This window comes from Molossus molossus, unplaced genomic scaffold, assembly GCF_014108415.1.
Source record: "Molossus molossus isolate mMolMol1 unplaced genomic scaffold, mMolMol1.p scaffold_m16_p_19, whole genome shotgun sequence".
In the NCBI taxonomy this organism is placed as follows: domain Eukaryota; kingdom Metazoa; phylum Chordata; class Mammalia; order Chiroptera; family Molossidae; genus Molossus; species Molossus molossus.
Genome location: NW_023425354.1, coordinates 44039420 through 44055059, shown reverse-complemented (window position 1 = coordinate 44055059; position 15640 = coordinate 44039420). Strand labels below are relative to the sequence as shown.

The 15640-nt window shown below is 57.1% G+C and overlaps 2 protein-coding genes across 3 annotated transcripts in view; both read left to right on the top strand.

The window, feature by feature from the left end:
* The window catches only part of TRPV1 (transient receptor potential cation channel subfamily V member 1), a 28470-nt gene extending 25952 nt beyond the window's left edge, over positions 1–2518 (top strand). The window contains 1 exon segment of the mRNA XM_036269058.1: positions 2346–2518. Coding sequence (XP_036124951.1) covers positions 2346–2518 — 173 coding nt within the window.
* A 5762-nt stretch (positions 2519–8280) lies between these two features.
* The window catches only part of TRPV3 (transient receptor potential cation channel subfamily V member 3), a 34045-nt gene continuing 26685 nt past the window's right edge, over positions 8281–15640 (top strand). The window contains exons 1-2 of one of the 2 annotated variants that reach the window (XM_036268619.1): positions 8281–8593; positions 11737–11857. In XM_036268619.1, coding sequence (XP_036124512.1) covers positions 11739–11857 — 119 coding nt within the window. In that variant the 5' untranslated portion in view covers positions 8281–8593; positions 11737–11738. The remainder of the gene's footprint in view (positions 8594–11736; positions 11858–15640) is intronic. The other variant, XM_036268618.1, reaches the window with a different exon arrangement.

Here is a 15640-nt window from a genome sequence, read left to right as displayed (position 1 = left end):
GGGTCGTGTAGGGTTAGTTTTAAGCTTTGTTATGATAGATCTTCAGACACTCTAAGGTATTTGTCAATCCCATAAAACTTATGGGCCTCAGCACCCAAACTTTTCACTGAGGAGCTTATCGGGGCTCGGATTTAGGCTTTGTTGGGTAGGTCTTGAGTAGACGTTACTCGGCAGGTCATATAGAGTAAGTAGGGCATTTCTGGTATTTTAGCTTAATTCTCAGAGTAGAAAAAAGGATGTTAAGGAGTTCTTCTCACTCTGGCTGGGCTGGACCTCCCATCTTCCTCAGTACTGCTCAGCTTCTAGTATCCCTGTCCCACTTTCAACCTCACAGTGGTGCTCTCTGTTTAAGACCAATGCAGTCTCACAACTTAGCTTTCAGCCAAGGACTTATGATCTCCACACCCACGTTCTCTTCTTCCTCTTCTCCTGTGCCCTGTCCCACAGATTCTAGCTGCTTCAGCTCAGAGGCACTGGCCCCCTCTGCTTGGACTCTAGCTCACTGCACCATAGTTAGAGAGCTTGTCCCTAAGCAAAACATCAGGGCAATCGTGGAGCTCATCTTGTGAATTTCACTTCTCTCAGTATTGCAGTTTTTCATTCCTGTTGTGCTATGACTGAAAACATAAGGCATGTAGTTGCTGCATGTATTTCGTCCAGTTTTATGATTGTTTGCAGCAGAATGCCTGGCCCAGTACTAGATACTCCCTCAGAGTTGGAAGTGGAAATCTATTTTATCAAGAGAATTACTTTTGGGAAATTACTCAAGGGCTTCATCAGTTTTCCCAAGGGCCTCCTGCAATCCTGTAATTTCCCCATGAGTCTCATTGAAAGCACTCCCTGTGTCATTTCATAATACTTACTGATGACCTTGTCTTCGGTTGTTAACTGGTCTACTCATCAGAGACACTCGAAGATGGCTTTACATGTGATCGGAGCGGTTTCCCAACGTCACTCTTATTGATTTCATGAAATCCCACATCTTTTACAAGACTTGCTGTTTCACTCTGAAGTTGACTTGAATTATGTTTGCATCACATTGTTGGCTGTTTACACAACTGCATGTTCACTGTGATATTAACAAAGACATTGACCTGGTGGCAGGGATGCACACACTCAAGTTCATTGGGGGTGGGGGTGGGGAATGGTTAGAGGTTCTCTGAATTCATACTTATACCTGGCAAATATTTCCTGAAGATTTTGCTTTCCTATACAACTTTGTAACAGTGACACTCCAGTACAAATAGTCAGATAATCCAGATAGTCCGTGGTGTCTGTGATTGGGAAGGGGTGAGGGAATGCATGAGGGAAAGGGCAAGGAAGGAAAGTGGTCAGTAACTGAACTAGGGAGAGCACATGAGGGGGTCTTGGCCTCAGGACAGTGGGAAGTGGGCACTGGAAAACCCACACCTCCTTTGAGGGCCCTGGAGCGGGAGCTGGGCCAAGCAGTCCCTGAGGCTGGGTCTCCCTACCACCCAGAAGATGGTGTCTCAGTGAGCGTCTGGCCTGTCTCCTGACGATGGCCTCCTGCTTCTATCCCTGGGCTCCCCAGGGGATCGCCATTCAGCGATTGGTGCTTAGTGTCAAACTGTGGGTAGGGGGCAGGCCAGTGACAGCTGTGGGAAACCCCAGGACCTGAAGTATTAAGCTGGAGGAGTCACAAGGGGCCCAGCCTCCAGCTTTCCTGACGCCGCTGAGATGTGGCCAGTGTTGGATTCAAGCAGAAGGGTCTGGATTGTGGCCAGGGGCTGGGAGGTGTGGCCGACCAGGGCTCTGGAAATGGAAGGCGAGCACACACAGCTTTCCCTCCTGCCGGCCAGGGCTGGAGGTGGCTATGAGGGTGACCGCTAGGTCCTCATCAGAAGCTTCCTGGAATTATAGGCCACATGTGGGATCCCTGTCCAAGGCCCAGTGTCACCACGGTTCCCTTGGCATTGTTCCCAGTCTGCTATGCCCAGGTGGAGCCTGGACCCCAAATCCTGATTCTTTGGCTGGTGTTCATCACCCTCCACCTGGCCTGGTGTGCAGCAGGTCAGGGGGCGGGCCCCAGCGTTGCTCCGTGGAGATCCACTCTCCCTCCCGCGTGGGCAGGGAGGCAAGCGAGGGCAAGCAGTGGACCCTCATGAAGCAAGCAGGGTGGGGCGGAGGAAGAGAAGTTAAGGGGCTGCCAGAGTGGATGAGGCTCCTTGAGCAGCTGAGGGAAGAGGAGCGGGCATGGATTGGGGCGCCTCAGGAAGCACCGGCATGCCCGGGCCCCCTTTTATCTGGAGACTGGTTAGGCCAACGAATACATGTTTAGCATCGTTTTGCTGCATCCGAGGCAGTAATGATGTTTTACCCTTTAGTTTCAGGGAGAAACTGGAAGAACTTTGGCCTGGTTCCCCTTTTAAGAGATACAAGCACTCGAGAAAGGTACTCCGTTCAGTCTGAGGTGGTTCATCTGAAGAACTTTGCAGGGTCCCTGAAGCCAGAAGACGCGGAGAGCTTCAGGAATGTTGCTGTCTTAGGGGAAAAGTGAGGGACCCCCGGGGGCTCCCAACACTGCGAGCATTAGCATAGCACACAGTACACTGTCTGGGCCCGTGTAGGCGGCACCTGTGTTCTCTCTGCAGCCGGGCCCGCTCTGCGCCTGCCCAGGTCCCTCCGCAGGCTGCACTGGACCAGCTGGGAGAGGCGCTGCTGGGTGCATGGGAAGAGATGGCCCTTCAGCCCTCACTGTCTCCAAGTGGATCTCCTAATAGGACAGGGGCTTGCTTTCAAGGTGTCACTGATTTCATTAACTATCACCAGTTATAAACTTCTGGGACATATGTAATGCCTTGTTTTCTTTGATTCTATATGACTGGGAGTAAAAGTGAATGAAAGCCCAGGAAAACACCTTTTAGACCAAAACACTTCCTTTGATGTCAAACGCCGAAAGCCTACTCTGCATTGTGCTTCCTATCTCCCCTGAACCGGGCAGTCTGGGGGTGAGGTTGTTTACTCTCAGAGAAGGTGGGGAGGCTGGTTTCATTCCCAGCTCTGCCAGAATCAGGTTTTTCAGAGGGACTTCATCCTACCATGATACATCACACTTCCAAAAATGTTAGCTCTTCAAATGAAATATTAGCTTTTCCAAAATAGTGCTGTTTAAATGAACGTAAAGAACCATGTCCCAAAGCCATGTGGCATGAGTTTTTTAATGATCTTCCCTTTGTAGTGATCATAGTCCTACCTCCTGCAGTGGTACATACTTCCACCTCCATCCATTCTGTCATCCATCAAATGAATAAACAAGTATGTATATCATATCGAGTGTGAACTTTGGGCCAGTCATTGGGCTGGCGTAGCTATTGGCTCTGGGCAGTCTGTGTATGTGTATGTGTGTGTTCTCTGTGTGAGTGTGTTTATCCCATGGGGCTGGGAACCTCGGTCACCCTTTCATTGTTACCCATGGGGAGGGTACTCCTTCATGCATACACCTCCTATACGCTGCGAACTATGGGCCATAGGACAGATCCCGCCTGCCACCTGTTTTTGTAAACAAACTTTTTTTTATCCTCACTCAAGGACATTTTGCATTTATCTTCAGATAGAGCAGAGGGAAAGAAGGAGGAAGAGAGAGAGAGAGACATCAATGTGAGAGAGACACATTGACTGGTTGCCACCCACACAACCCCAACTGGGGCCGGGGACAAACTGCTACCGAGGTACGTGCCCTTAGTGGGAACCGAAGCCGGGACTCTCTGGTCCACGGGCTGATGCTCTAACCGCTGAGCAAAGCCAGCCAGGGCTGTAAACAAACTTTTATGGGGACACAGCAGGGCCATTAGTTTCCACACTGTCTGTGACTACTTTCATGCCACAATGCAGAATGGAGTAGTTGCAACAGAGACGGACAACCTGCAAAGCCCAAGATATTTATGCTCTGGCCCTTTGCATAAGAGTTTGTTGACTTCTGCTTTACAAGAGAGAATTCCACAAACAAGGATCCAGAGGAGCTGCCCCAGGCGTCCACAGGGTCATGTTCATGTCTGTGGGGTGCGGGGTGAGCTGCCCAGTAATAAATTGTTGGATGGTGGTTCATGAAAAGAGGGATGACATTAGCTGGGGCGGGGCTTCGGCCCTACCGTGAGAGGGGCATCTGGGGGAAACGCTGGGACCCCCTCCTCCACGTTCTCCAGTGTCATATCTGCCCCCACATGCGAGGCCTGACAGACAAGCCTGAGGGCTGCTGACAAGGTGTGAAGTGAGCCGTGGCCAGACCGTGGCACCTGGGCACAGACGAGGAGCACTGATGGCCAGACCGTATTGAGCGTTTATACAAAATGCTCAATGTTCCTTATCCTTTACGCCTTCTAACAGCCTATGGAAAGCTATCATTATCTCCATTTTATAGATGAGAAAAATGAGTCTGGGATAGTTAGTAAGGTTACATGGTCATTAAATAGCATTGCCTGGGTCGCAGCCCGAGCAGTCTGACTCCAAAGCCCAGAACCGAACTGCGGAGCCGGGCTGCCTGCAGACAGGGCTGGGGCATGCCAGCCCACCCCCGGTCAGAGGGACACCTGGGGCTCCTCACTTCCTGTTGAGGGCTGGGACCCCCTGCTTTCCCTGTAAGCCTTCCTCAGAAAATGTTGTGTAGATGTGAGATAACCACGCGTTTCTGCAAATTGAATCAACTTTCAAACTGACTTTGAGCTTGAAGGAAACTTGTGGGTGTTCTTTTGTAAAAGGAAGGATCACAACCTTTTGTGTGAACCTGGGCTGTTTAACGCGGACATGCCTGCAACTAGCTGGTTCTTTTTCATCTGTCACTGTCTTTAAAAAATTTTTTTTTTCAATCCTCGCAGGATTGAAAAAAAAATTTTTTTTTCAATATTTTTACATTTATCTTCAGACGGAGTGAGAGAGAGAGAGAGAGAGAGAGAGAGGAGAGAGAGAGAGAGAGAGAGAGAGAGAGAGATATCAATGTGAGACACATCGGTTGGTTGCCACCTGCATGACCCCAGCTGGGGCCAGGGACAAACCACAATGGAACCCGGGACTCTTTGGTCTGTAGGCCAACACTCTAACTGCTGAACCAAACTGGCCAGGGCTGTTGCTGTCTCTTTTTAAATTAAAATTATTTTCAATTACAATTTACATTCAATATTATTTTGTATTAGTTTCAGGTGTACAGCCTAGTGGTTAGACAATCATGTACTTTATAAATGTTTCCCCTGATATTTCTAGTACCCACCTGGCACCAGACACAGTTACTATATTACTGACTACATTCGCTGTGCTGTACTTGACGTTCCTGTGACGATTTTGTAACCAGCAGTCTGTATTTCTCAATCCCTTCACCTGTTCACCCAGTTCCCCTCTGGCAACCATCAGTCTGTTCTCTGTTTCCATGAGTCTGTTTCTGGTTTGTTGGGTCCTGTCACTGCCTTGTTACCTCTCTGTCCCCATGAGCCCCACGCCATCGCTTGGAGGCAAGATGAGCCACAGCCCAGAATCCCTGATAGGGAGGCTGCTCAGCTCTTCTCGCCCGAGGACAGCCGTTGGTGCTGGGTGCAGACGGACCCTCTCCTGACCACTGTCCAGTGGGCCCAAAGCTTCCAATGGAGCTCTGCCTAGTCTGTCCTTCCTCATGGCACCAAGCAGGCTGTGTCCTAGAGTGGGTCAAGGGGTCAGCCCCTCCCTGGCTGCACCCACCACACAGAGACCTCTTCTCTCATTTCTCCCTTGGTGGGGTCCATCTTGTGGACCTGCTGAGGCCTGGTGTCTGCAGTATAGGAGGTGCGGGGAGGAGGGCGCAGGGACGTCTGGTGTGTCATCTGTCTGTGGGGCACTTTACATTCCACTGCAGACAGCCATGGTGCAGACAGGCAGTGCTGCGGGAGGCCTCCGCCCCGATCTCAGCCCGGAGAGTGGGGGCCTGTCTGGGGTATGCCGGCAGATATCTGGAGCTTCCTGAGGTTCAGGTCTCCAGGGAACGGACTGGGTCAGGCAGACACGGAGGCTGCCCTTTTCCCCTCGCCACCTGCCTCCCACCCGGGCCTCTGGCACAGCCCCAGGCACAACCCGTTTGAAAGGTCCCTCCTGGGCCTGCACCTCCTTCGGCTCTGCTTGAAAATTCACCGTCAGAGAGGGAGCGAAGGTCGCGATGAGGGTGCACCTGGCCTGAGGCTGCTGCGAGCAAGGAGCTGGGCTGTGGGCATTTGTTAAGCCTCCCAGGCGCTGGGCCGCTGTGAGCGAGCGCTCAGGGCACCCACAGGGCAGTGGAGGCAGAGCGGGCACAGCTCATTCTGCGGGGTCCAGGCTTGGGAGAAGGAGGCACACTCCAGGCTCCGTCCTCCCGCCCTTGGCGCTGTGTGGGCCCCAACATGGGTCAGTCCCCCCCGGCCAGCAGCCGCTGGCATTTGGGCAGGCCGAGGCCGTGCCTCTGCCATGAGGGGCTGACTCAGCCCAGCGGGTCACTTCCCTGCCTGACCACGTTGGCGATGGCAACCCCAGCAGGTTCTTGTGCCCCATGCCCTCTAAGGCTAGGCCAGCACAACCCTCTGTGCCATGGGTCAGGCTGACTCAGTGGCCTGGGGTCACTCCGTGGGCTGTGGCGGACTCGGCGGAGCACCTCTGATACATCACTGAGTCTAAATGTTGCCCAAGCTTGTCTCCACCCCTTGAACCTCTGGGTCTCCGGCCTCCGAGTCCCTGCTCCTGGGGCTCCCCCTGTGCAGACTGTCCTCCCTCCTTCCAAGTTCAACCCCGATGCTCCCTTTCTCCTGAACCATCTCCCACCTCCCCATCGCAGGGACTCCATCCCTCCTTCGTGGCCCGAACCCTTTTTGTCCTTACAGCCTGCCAGGTGGGGTCTGGGTTCCATGGCTCCTGGAGGGTGACCACCTTCTCAGTTTCTGAATCCCACCCTGGTCCCCGGCTGCCCTGTCTGGTCTGTCACTCTGGGCTGTCACCGTGTGTTGGATTAAATGGGCCTGAATGCGGACCAGCCTGTTTCCACGAGTTTGGGGTGGGAGTGGGCGGCATGGCCCTGACTCTGCCTGGGACGTGGTCCTGGCTCCGGCACACAGCAGAGTGGGGTCCCCTTTCTGCTCGCTGGGCGCAGTGCATGCCTGTGGGGCAGGAGGTGGGCCTTCGGAAGCAGCGCCGCTTGGCCTTTGAGAAAACGTGCTGACACGAGGGGAGACAAACCCTGAAGTGGGTGGGGTCCTCCGGCAGTCAGAAGCCAGGAGGGGTGAGGGGTGAGGGGCTCCGTCAGGAGGGACAGCCATCTGAGTAATAGAGGGAGGACTATGCTTGATCCAAGATCGGACTTTCATGTGGAAATCCAGGCAGTGATGAGATTTTAAAATCTGTGCATGGGAACTTCGGGACGCCCTTGACTTAGACGGCAAAAGCAGCCCCTACGTCACCACACTTGAAGCCTCTTGGCCCCAAACCAGGTCTTCTGTTCCTTCCTGGGCCCAGGGCCTGCCTCCTGCCTCTCCCCAGGCCTGGCAGCTTGTGGTGATGAGGGCCCGGGAGCTTTCCTGCGGCGGCCGGGGAAGTCCCTGCTGCACCAATCACGGGTGCTCTCCTGCTGGAGAGACTTCCTGCTCCTTCCCAATTCCACCTTGCCTGCAGGAATAGGTGTGCAATTCCTGAGTGACGTGGAGACAGGCAGGGCCACCCTAGCCTCGCCCCACCCCCTTCACGCTGCGGCTGAGCCTAGGGAGGGCGTGAGTCTGCCCTGATGCTCTGGCCTCGGAGGCAGGTGTCCAGGGCAGTTGCTAGGAGGGTGAATCTGCACCACAGAAACAATCATAGCTACTGGCTGTCACCATGCACCAAGTTCTTTCTGTTCTCTGGGCCTTGTTCTGTGTGTTCTCCCATTTACTCCCCACAGAGGCTCGGTAGCGTGGGGAGGTGGGTTTACCATGCGCGTTCACTGGGGAGAAGGACTTCCAGAGTCACACAGTCAGCAATGGGTGAGGCTGTCCGACACCACGGTCTGTGTGCATAACTTCTGCTGGGAGCACTGAATGGGGACTTCTGTGTCTGAGGGGACCTGATCCCAGACTTTGAAGGACGGATACCAGGTCTTGGGGCTGGTCACCCAGTCCAGCCTCGGCTGTGGCCTTGCTTCCAGGGGTCAGGACAGAACACCTGACTGTTCATTAGCCCTCCCGCCAGCAGAATCTCTGAGCCCTCACAGCATCCTTGGGAAGCAGGCATTATGATTCCTGTCTCTCAGCTGGGGAAACGGGGGCTCAAAATGGGAAGCATCTAACGCAAGAGAGGGAAGAGTTGGGGCCAGAACTGCGCACTTGACACTTGATGCCTCCTCACCTTCTCCGAGGTCGGGGTGAGGCTGCCGCGTGGGTGTGGAGTTGACTCAAGCACAGCATGTGGGCGGGTGGGCACTGCAGCTGCGGCTGGGGGTGTGGCCTGCCTGGCGCCCAGGGCAGGTGGCCCAGCCAGTTCTGCCTCTGAAGCCTCATTCCAGCCATCTCTCTGCCTGTGATGCGAGCCTCCCGCCACCTCAGCCACCGTCCCAGGGGGCCTTGGGCCCGGGACCTACGGTGATCTCAGAGCAAGGGCAGCCACTGCCACCCGACCACCCCAGGTGAGTTCCCACACAGGCCATCGTGGAGGCTGGGGGAGTCTAGGAGGAGCCCCGTGAGAGGACCTACGGGGACCTCTGGGCCATGTCTACCCTTAGTTGATAGGCCTCAGGGGGTTGGGAGGGAGTGTGAGCCTCTAGTAGGGGAAAGCAAGCTGGACAGGAGCTCTTGGCCGTGGGGAATGAGTGAGAACACAGGAAGCTTCCCTGAGGTTTGGGGGTCAGAGGGAGGGAGACCTCTCACTGCTGCCTGGGGCCAGCGGTAAGGCTCCTGTCCCCTCGCAGGGGCTCCGTGGGGCAGGATTGTGCTGGAATTTCTGGAAGGGGTGAGGTGGCTCCAGAGATGGAGAGGGACAGGGCCCCCGCATTCCACAGGTGCTGGGCCAGAGGCCGGGGCTCCCTGGGGCTCCCTGGGGCTGTGGGCCTGGTTCATCTCCCAGGGAAGGCCCTTCCAGACAGTGTCAGGGCTGGGCAGGCACAACCTCAAAGGTGGGAGCTCGATCCGGAGAGAGGGATGCCGAGGCCTTGAGAGAGTCCAGCTGGTGAGACGCAGGGCTTGCCCGTGACTCAGGGAGCTAATTACAGCTGCCGCAGTCCCCGTCCGGAGTTTTCCTGAACCTCTCTGCCTGGCTGTCCAGTGCCGCCCCACACCCACGGCCCAGCTGTCATGCACAGGGATATAGGGCCCTTGGGGACCATTCGGCCCATTTCTCAGAGTAGGAAACAGAGGCCCAGGGAGGTATGATACGCCTGTCATCCTCCTCTTCACTCTGGGCCTTCGCTTCTGTGCGTCGGCTGCTTGCGGTCGTCTCTGGATGGGCTGCTCCACCTGTTGGGCCCTGAGGCCCCTCCTCAGAGCTCCCTGCCTCGAGGTGCCTGTGCCCTGGGGCAAGGCCTCCCCCAAATGTCTCCTCCTCTCCCAAGGCTGCTCACTTTCAGTGTGTGTAGGGGGCTGTGACATGTCTAAACCTCACTCCAGTCTGATGACAACCTGCCCCGGATACTTCCTCCAGGAAGCTTCTGGAGGCAGGACCAGCAGTGGCCCCGGCGTCCCTCCCCGAACTGGGCTCTTACAGAGATCTGCCCCTCACCCCACCTCCGTGACCCCGAGGGAGTTCCCCGAGGGCTGCTCGGGCCGAGAACGGCCCCACTGACGGAGATCCACCTCCTGTCCACATGGCCCCTGACCACCTCAACCTGTGAGGCTAGCCCTCCTCCCATCCTGATGGCCACCAGAGCAGCCCCCCGGGCGCCTGGCCTCTGGTCTTCCGATCCCACACACACCTGCTGTCTCTCAGGGGCTGTCTCCTGTGTAACCTGAAGCCTTCCCATGTCCCCTGCTGCCCTGGGGATCTGTCTCAGCTCCTGACTGGTGTTCTAGGCTATCACGACATGGCCCACCCTGCTCCCAAGCCTCTGGCTGCCGGGGCTCCCCAAGGACAACCCAGGCTCCCCATGGACAACCCAGGCCCCCCATAGACAACCCAGGCCCCCCATGGACAACCCAGGCTCCCCATGGACAACCCAGGCTCCCCATGGACAACCCAGGCCCCCCATGGACAACCCAGGCCCCCCATGGACAACCGAGGCCCCCCATAGACAACCGAGGCCCCCCATGGACAACCCAGGCCCCCCATGGACAACCCAGGCTCCCCATAGACAACCCAGGCTCCCCATGAACAACCCAGGCTCCCCATGGACAACCCAGGCTCCCCATGGACAACCCAGGCTCCCCATAGACAACCCAGGCTCCCCATGGACAACCCAGGCTCCCCATAGACAACCCAGGCTCCCCATGGACAACCCAGGCTCCCCATAGACAACCCAGGCTCCCCATGGACAACCCAGGCTCCCCATAGACAACCCAGGCTCCCCATGGACAACCCAGGCTCCCCATAGACAACCCAGGCTCCCCATGGACAACCCAGGCTCCCCATAGACAACCCAGGCTCCCCATGGACAACCCAGGCTCCCCATAGACAACCCAGGCTCCCCATGGACAACCCAGGCTCCCCATGGACAACCCAGGCTCCCCATCGACCGCCCAGGCTCCCCCGGGACAACCCAGGCTCCCCATGGACAACCCAGGCTCCCCATGGACAACCCAGGCTCCCCATGGACAACCCAGGCTCCCCATGAACAACCCAGGCTCCCCATGAACAACCCAGGCTCCCCATAGACAACCCAGGCTCCCCATAGACAACCCAGGCTCCCCATGGACAACCCAGGCTCCCCATGAACAACCCAGGCTCCCCATAGACAACCCAGGCTCCCCATTAACAACCCAGGCTCCCCGTGGACAACCCAGGCTCCCCATGGACAACCCAGGCTCCCCATGGACAACCCAGGCTCTCCAGACACACCAGCTCTTTGCCACTCACTCAACTCTTTGACCCCTGGCTGTCTCAGGCTGTCCCGTCTGCTTGGCTCAGGCTGTCCCGTCTGCTTGGATTGCCCTCCCTCCCCAGTCTCCTCAAGATGCATGAGCGCCCCTTCCCAGGGCCTCCCTCCCACCAGCAGGGAGCCAGCCGAGGTTAGGACAGCAGATCTGTCTGAGGGCTGCCTCTGCCTCTGGGGAGGGGGCTCAGTTGCTCCCTCTTGGTGGACAGACAGACGCGAGGCTGGTTACACTCTGCTTTGTGTGGGTAAGAGAGAGACGGTCAGCATGTTAGCTGAGGAGACCACTAGGGTGCCAAGAAATCTCGAAACCCAGGGGGCCTGAAGCTGTGTTATTAGGAGCACAGTGTCCAGAGCAAAGGAGGCGACCGGTCCTGTTCTGTTGAGCAGAGGTCCAAACACAAAACCCGAGACGAGCATTGAGAACGCAGTGTGTTCTCAGCGGCCCACCCGGAGACTGTGGGGCTGGAGATGAAGCCTCGAGAGAGGCTCGGGGCACGGTGGTCTGTACCCGGGGGCTCTGCTGGGCTGTCCCAGGACCGCAGGAGCCGGAGAGCTGGAGCAGGGAGCAGGGAGCAGGGGAGGCTTCAGGGCGTATCGCTGTCCCTGAGAGAAGGCGGCGGCCTGGGAAGGGAGAGAGTGAGCTCCCCATCTCAGGGGACGTAAGCATTAGCCGTACATGCTCTGGGGCAGCCTGAAGCTCCTCCATGCCCCTCGGCCCAAGCATCTGTGCGGTGATTGTGTTCTAGCCATGAATGCCCACCCCAAGGAGATGGCGCCCCTCCTGGGCAGGAAAGTCACCGTCCCCAGTGGGAACCACGTCGTGCTGCAGGAGAAGAGGCCAGCGGAGATCACGCCCACGAAGAAGAGGTAGGACGGTCGGGCTTGGGCCTGGGTGCTGCGCTGGAGGGCACAGGAGTGGCCCTGAGTGGCCCTGAGAGTCTCAGGCTCATCTGTGGTGGCCTGGTGCCCAACTAAGTATAACTGGGGGTGGGGTGGGGACACCACGCTGCAAACTCAGGGGGCTGAGCTGGGGAGGTCAGCATGACAGGATAATCAGGGTCCCTGGAGGGGTCGGGGGCACTGAGCGGGAACATTCAGGAAGGCTCCTAGGGGAGTGAGGGATTGCTGGAGCCATCCTAGAGACAAGGAGCAGAAGGCGGGTGGAGCCCTGGCCGGTTTGGCTCAGCGGTTAGAGCATCGGCCTGCGGTCCGGAGAGACCCGGGTTCGGGTCCCGCTAAGGGCACGTACTTCGGTTGCAGTTTGTCCCCGGCCCTGGTTGGTCGTGCGGGTGGCAGCCACTCGATGTGTCCCTTCACGTCGATGTTTCTCTCTCTCTCTCTTCCTCTCTCTCCCTCCCACTCTATCTGTACAAAAAATGGAAAAATGTCCTCGGGTGAGGATAAAAAAAAAAAAAAAAAGAAGGCGGGTGGAAATTACAGGTGGCCGGGACCCCCACTGGGTACTGTGTTCATGTGCACCCATGGGGCTCTCCGTCTCTAACTGCACCTGTGCAGGGGGACATCCGCATGGCACCTACGCATAAGACGGTGGCTGGTTGGAATTGTGCCACCAAAGTGCCCAGCACAGTGCCTGCCCCGCACTCAGTGCCCAGAACATGTGGGCACTGACAGCTCTTTTGTAACCTTGAGCTTCATCTTCACCGTCACCATTTTCATCATCACTCCACTCGGGCCCTGGGAACAGGGCGACACTGGGGTGGTGGTGACCACCTCGCAGTCGAGAACGTGGAGCAGGGAAAGGACTTCTCCAGGGTCACAACGGGCCCCTGAGCTGCCTCCGCTGTTGTCCCTCCGCCCCTCAGCCTCTTTGGTGCCCCTCAAGGCTGCATGCCCTTCCTCCATCCCAGCTGGGCCTCCCCGGCCCTGGGGCGGGCCCCCTGTCCAGGCTGGGCCGTTTGCCTCCTCTGCCCTCGTCCTGGACCCACTCTTAGGCCAGAGGTGAGCTCGGTGCCTTTTCTGGACCACAGGCCGACGCTCTACTGCTGAGCCAAACGGGCCAGGGCTCGGTGCCCTTTCTAGGTGGGTTTGATAATAATCACCGAGGCATATCAGGTCTGGGGCTGAGCCCAGGCTAGGGAGGGAGAAAGAATGCCTGCCCCTACCCACCGTCTGGTTGGTGAGGGGGCACCTAGGAGAACGTAGGGCGTGCCCTGGAGAGGGTGAGCTAGGCAGGGTAGGGGCAGGTAATGCTGATCCTGTGGGCAGTCGTAGGGCGCTTCCTGGAGGAGGTGGTGCCAGAGTGGATGAGGCCGTCGGTGCAGAGGAGGAGGAGGGCATCCCGGCAGAGGCTGGGGGGAGGGGCCAGTGAGGAGTCCCATGCGACTGAAGTGCTGGACGGGTGGGGGAGTTTGAGGAGATGAGTCCCATTGGGGCTGGGTCTTGGTGGTCAGTTAAGGAGGCTGGACAGACTGAGTGGGGAGCCACGCAAGGTTTTGTGGGACAGGGAGGACGTGGCAAGATTTGCATTTTGGAAAGGATACTGTGGGTGATCTGTGTGGATGATGGATTGGAGAAGAAGCTGTTGGGAAGCCCAGGTGATGAGGTCTGAGTCTGGGTGGTGAAAGGTGGAGAAAAGGGGACCAGTCAGAGAGGTATGAGGATCATGGGGTCCACAGGATCAACTACGGGAGGGAGGGAGAATGAGGAACCAGAGACATTCCCTTCTTCCGGTGGGGGGACCTGGAAGGATGATGGGGCCACCTCTAACATGGGCACGTCAGAGGAGAAGGAGCAAGGTCAGGAGGCATAAGTCAAGTTCAGGTGTGCATGTTGGTGGAGAGGTGCCCAGGGGCCATTCGGGGGAAGCTCCATTCTGGAGCACAGGAGAGAGAGCGGAGATCAGGCAGGTCTCGGTAGGACCGTGGGCAGCCTGGGTCTGGGTGGGCTTGTCTGCGTGAGAGCAGAGACATCCTTTACTAAGCCACTAAACACCAACCCCCTGCCCCGCTTCCCCTCGCCCCCCTCATTCCCAGGGGCGGTTTGAATCTCAGGGAAGGATCGAGGGCAGGGTTTGGAAAAGCCCAGGTTCTCCCAGCAAAGCTGTGCTTCCTGAGCCCATCCCTGTCCATGAACTTGGTCCAGGCTCTGTTCTGCCTGTGGCCTTGACCAGTCAAGGGCCTGAGTGTGGGATGTGACCTTTGTCTCAGGAAGTGGTGGCCCTTTCTCCTTCCAGAGGGCTCTTGTGTGCCTACTTCTCCCAACACCCTGAAAAGTTGGGTATCTCCCTCAGAACTGAGTATAGGACTCCTCAGGTCTAGGAAAAAAAAAAAGAAAAATTATATGTGAAAAGAAGGCAATTTTGACCACTAAGAAAATATGTACTCATGGTGGAATGGAAGGCACCGAGAAATCTAGACTGGGGAGATTTTTGGAGAGATTTTCCCGGAACCATCATGCCACTCGCTGTCACCGTGACCATCTTACTGGGTGCTGGGCAAGGTGTGCCGGGGACGGAGATGCAGACTGATGAAGCCTGTGCAGGAGTTGGCCTCATGGGGCTCGGAGCACCTGGGCATTTCCTGGGAGAAGCAGGGAGACAGGCTGGTCCCCAGCCCTGGGGCTGCTCGAGGCAGTTCTGTGCCTTCGAAGAGACAGGCGCGCAGGAGAAACGGTGCCGAGCTCTCTGCACACCTGGGTTAACAACACCAGGTGGTGCCCTTTGTTCTGGGCCAAAGGTAGAAATAAACAAGCAGCATCTGCGGCGGGTCAGGAGCCAGGATGTCACAAGACCTTGCCATCTGCTCCTGACGGGGGTGAGAGGTGGCATCCGCAGTGGCGAGCAGGGTAGGCAGGGGCAGGCCCTCCTGGTCCAGCAGCTCCCTGCCCCACGAGTTGGATCTTCGCCCACAGCTGGGTCCTCTCCAGCCTGGCTCTTACCGCTCTTTCCCAGGGCCCAAAGACTTCCTTTCTCAGACACAGCCCTCGCCTTCCTGCCAGGGGCTCTCTCGTGCTGCTCTCTCTGCTTCAGGACTTTCCCCAACCACAGGTGCATTTCATGACCCTGCCCAGTCCCACCCCCACAGAGCACAGGACCTTCCCCATGCCTGTCCTCACCGGGAGGGCTCCCCTGAGCTCCTGCGGTCTCTCTGAACAGGTAACACAGTTATCAGGACGGTGTCTTCACTCTGGTCGAGATCTCTGAGGTCAGGACCTCTGGGAAGGTCATCACTTCCCTCCTGCCCCATGCTTCCTGTACGGGGCATGTCTGTGTTCTGGAGTGAGTGGGTGAGTCAGTGCAGGAGCAGGCAGACAAGGAGTGAAGGAGGGGGTGAGCTGATGAGTAAGCAGCCTGGTGGCTCAGGACAGTCCCTCAGCACAAGTGAGGCCACTTCAAGGTGAAACGAGGACATGCCCCTCCCCTTCTCCGGGCCCTCAGTGCCCAGGCCTGGAGTGGAGAGGACTTGATGATGGTTTGCTGGGCCATTCTTAAGACCCCCTCTGAGCTCTGGGAGGAGGCCCTGAGAAGGAGGAGGCGTGAAGAGAGGCAAAGGACCCCTCCTCAGCTTCTAGTGCAAGACTGGGAACAAGAGGCGAGGACTTTGGGCAACTGAGAGCCCAGTAGGAGTCACTTGAGGGATATAACCTCCAAACACATCTGCAGGGTAAGGCTGTGTTGGCCCATTCTCTTCA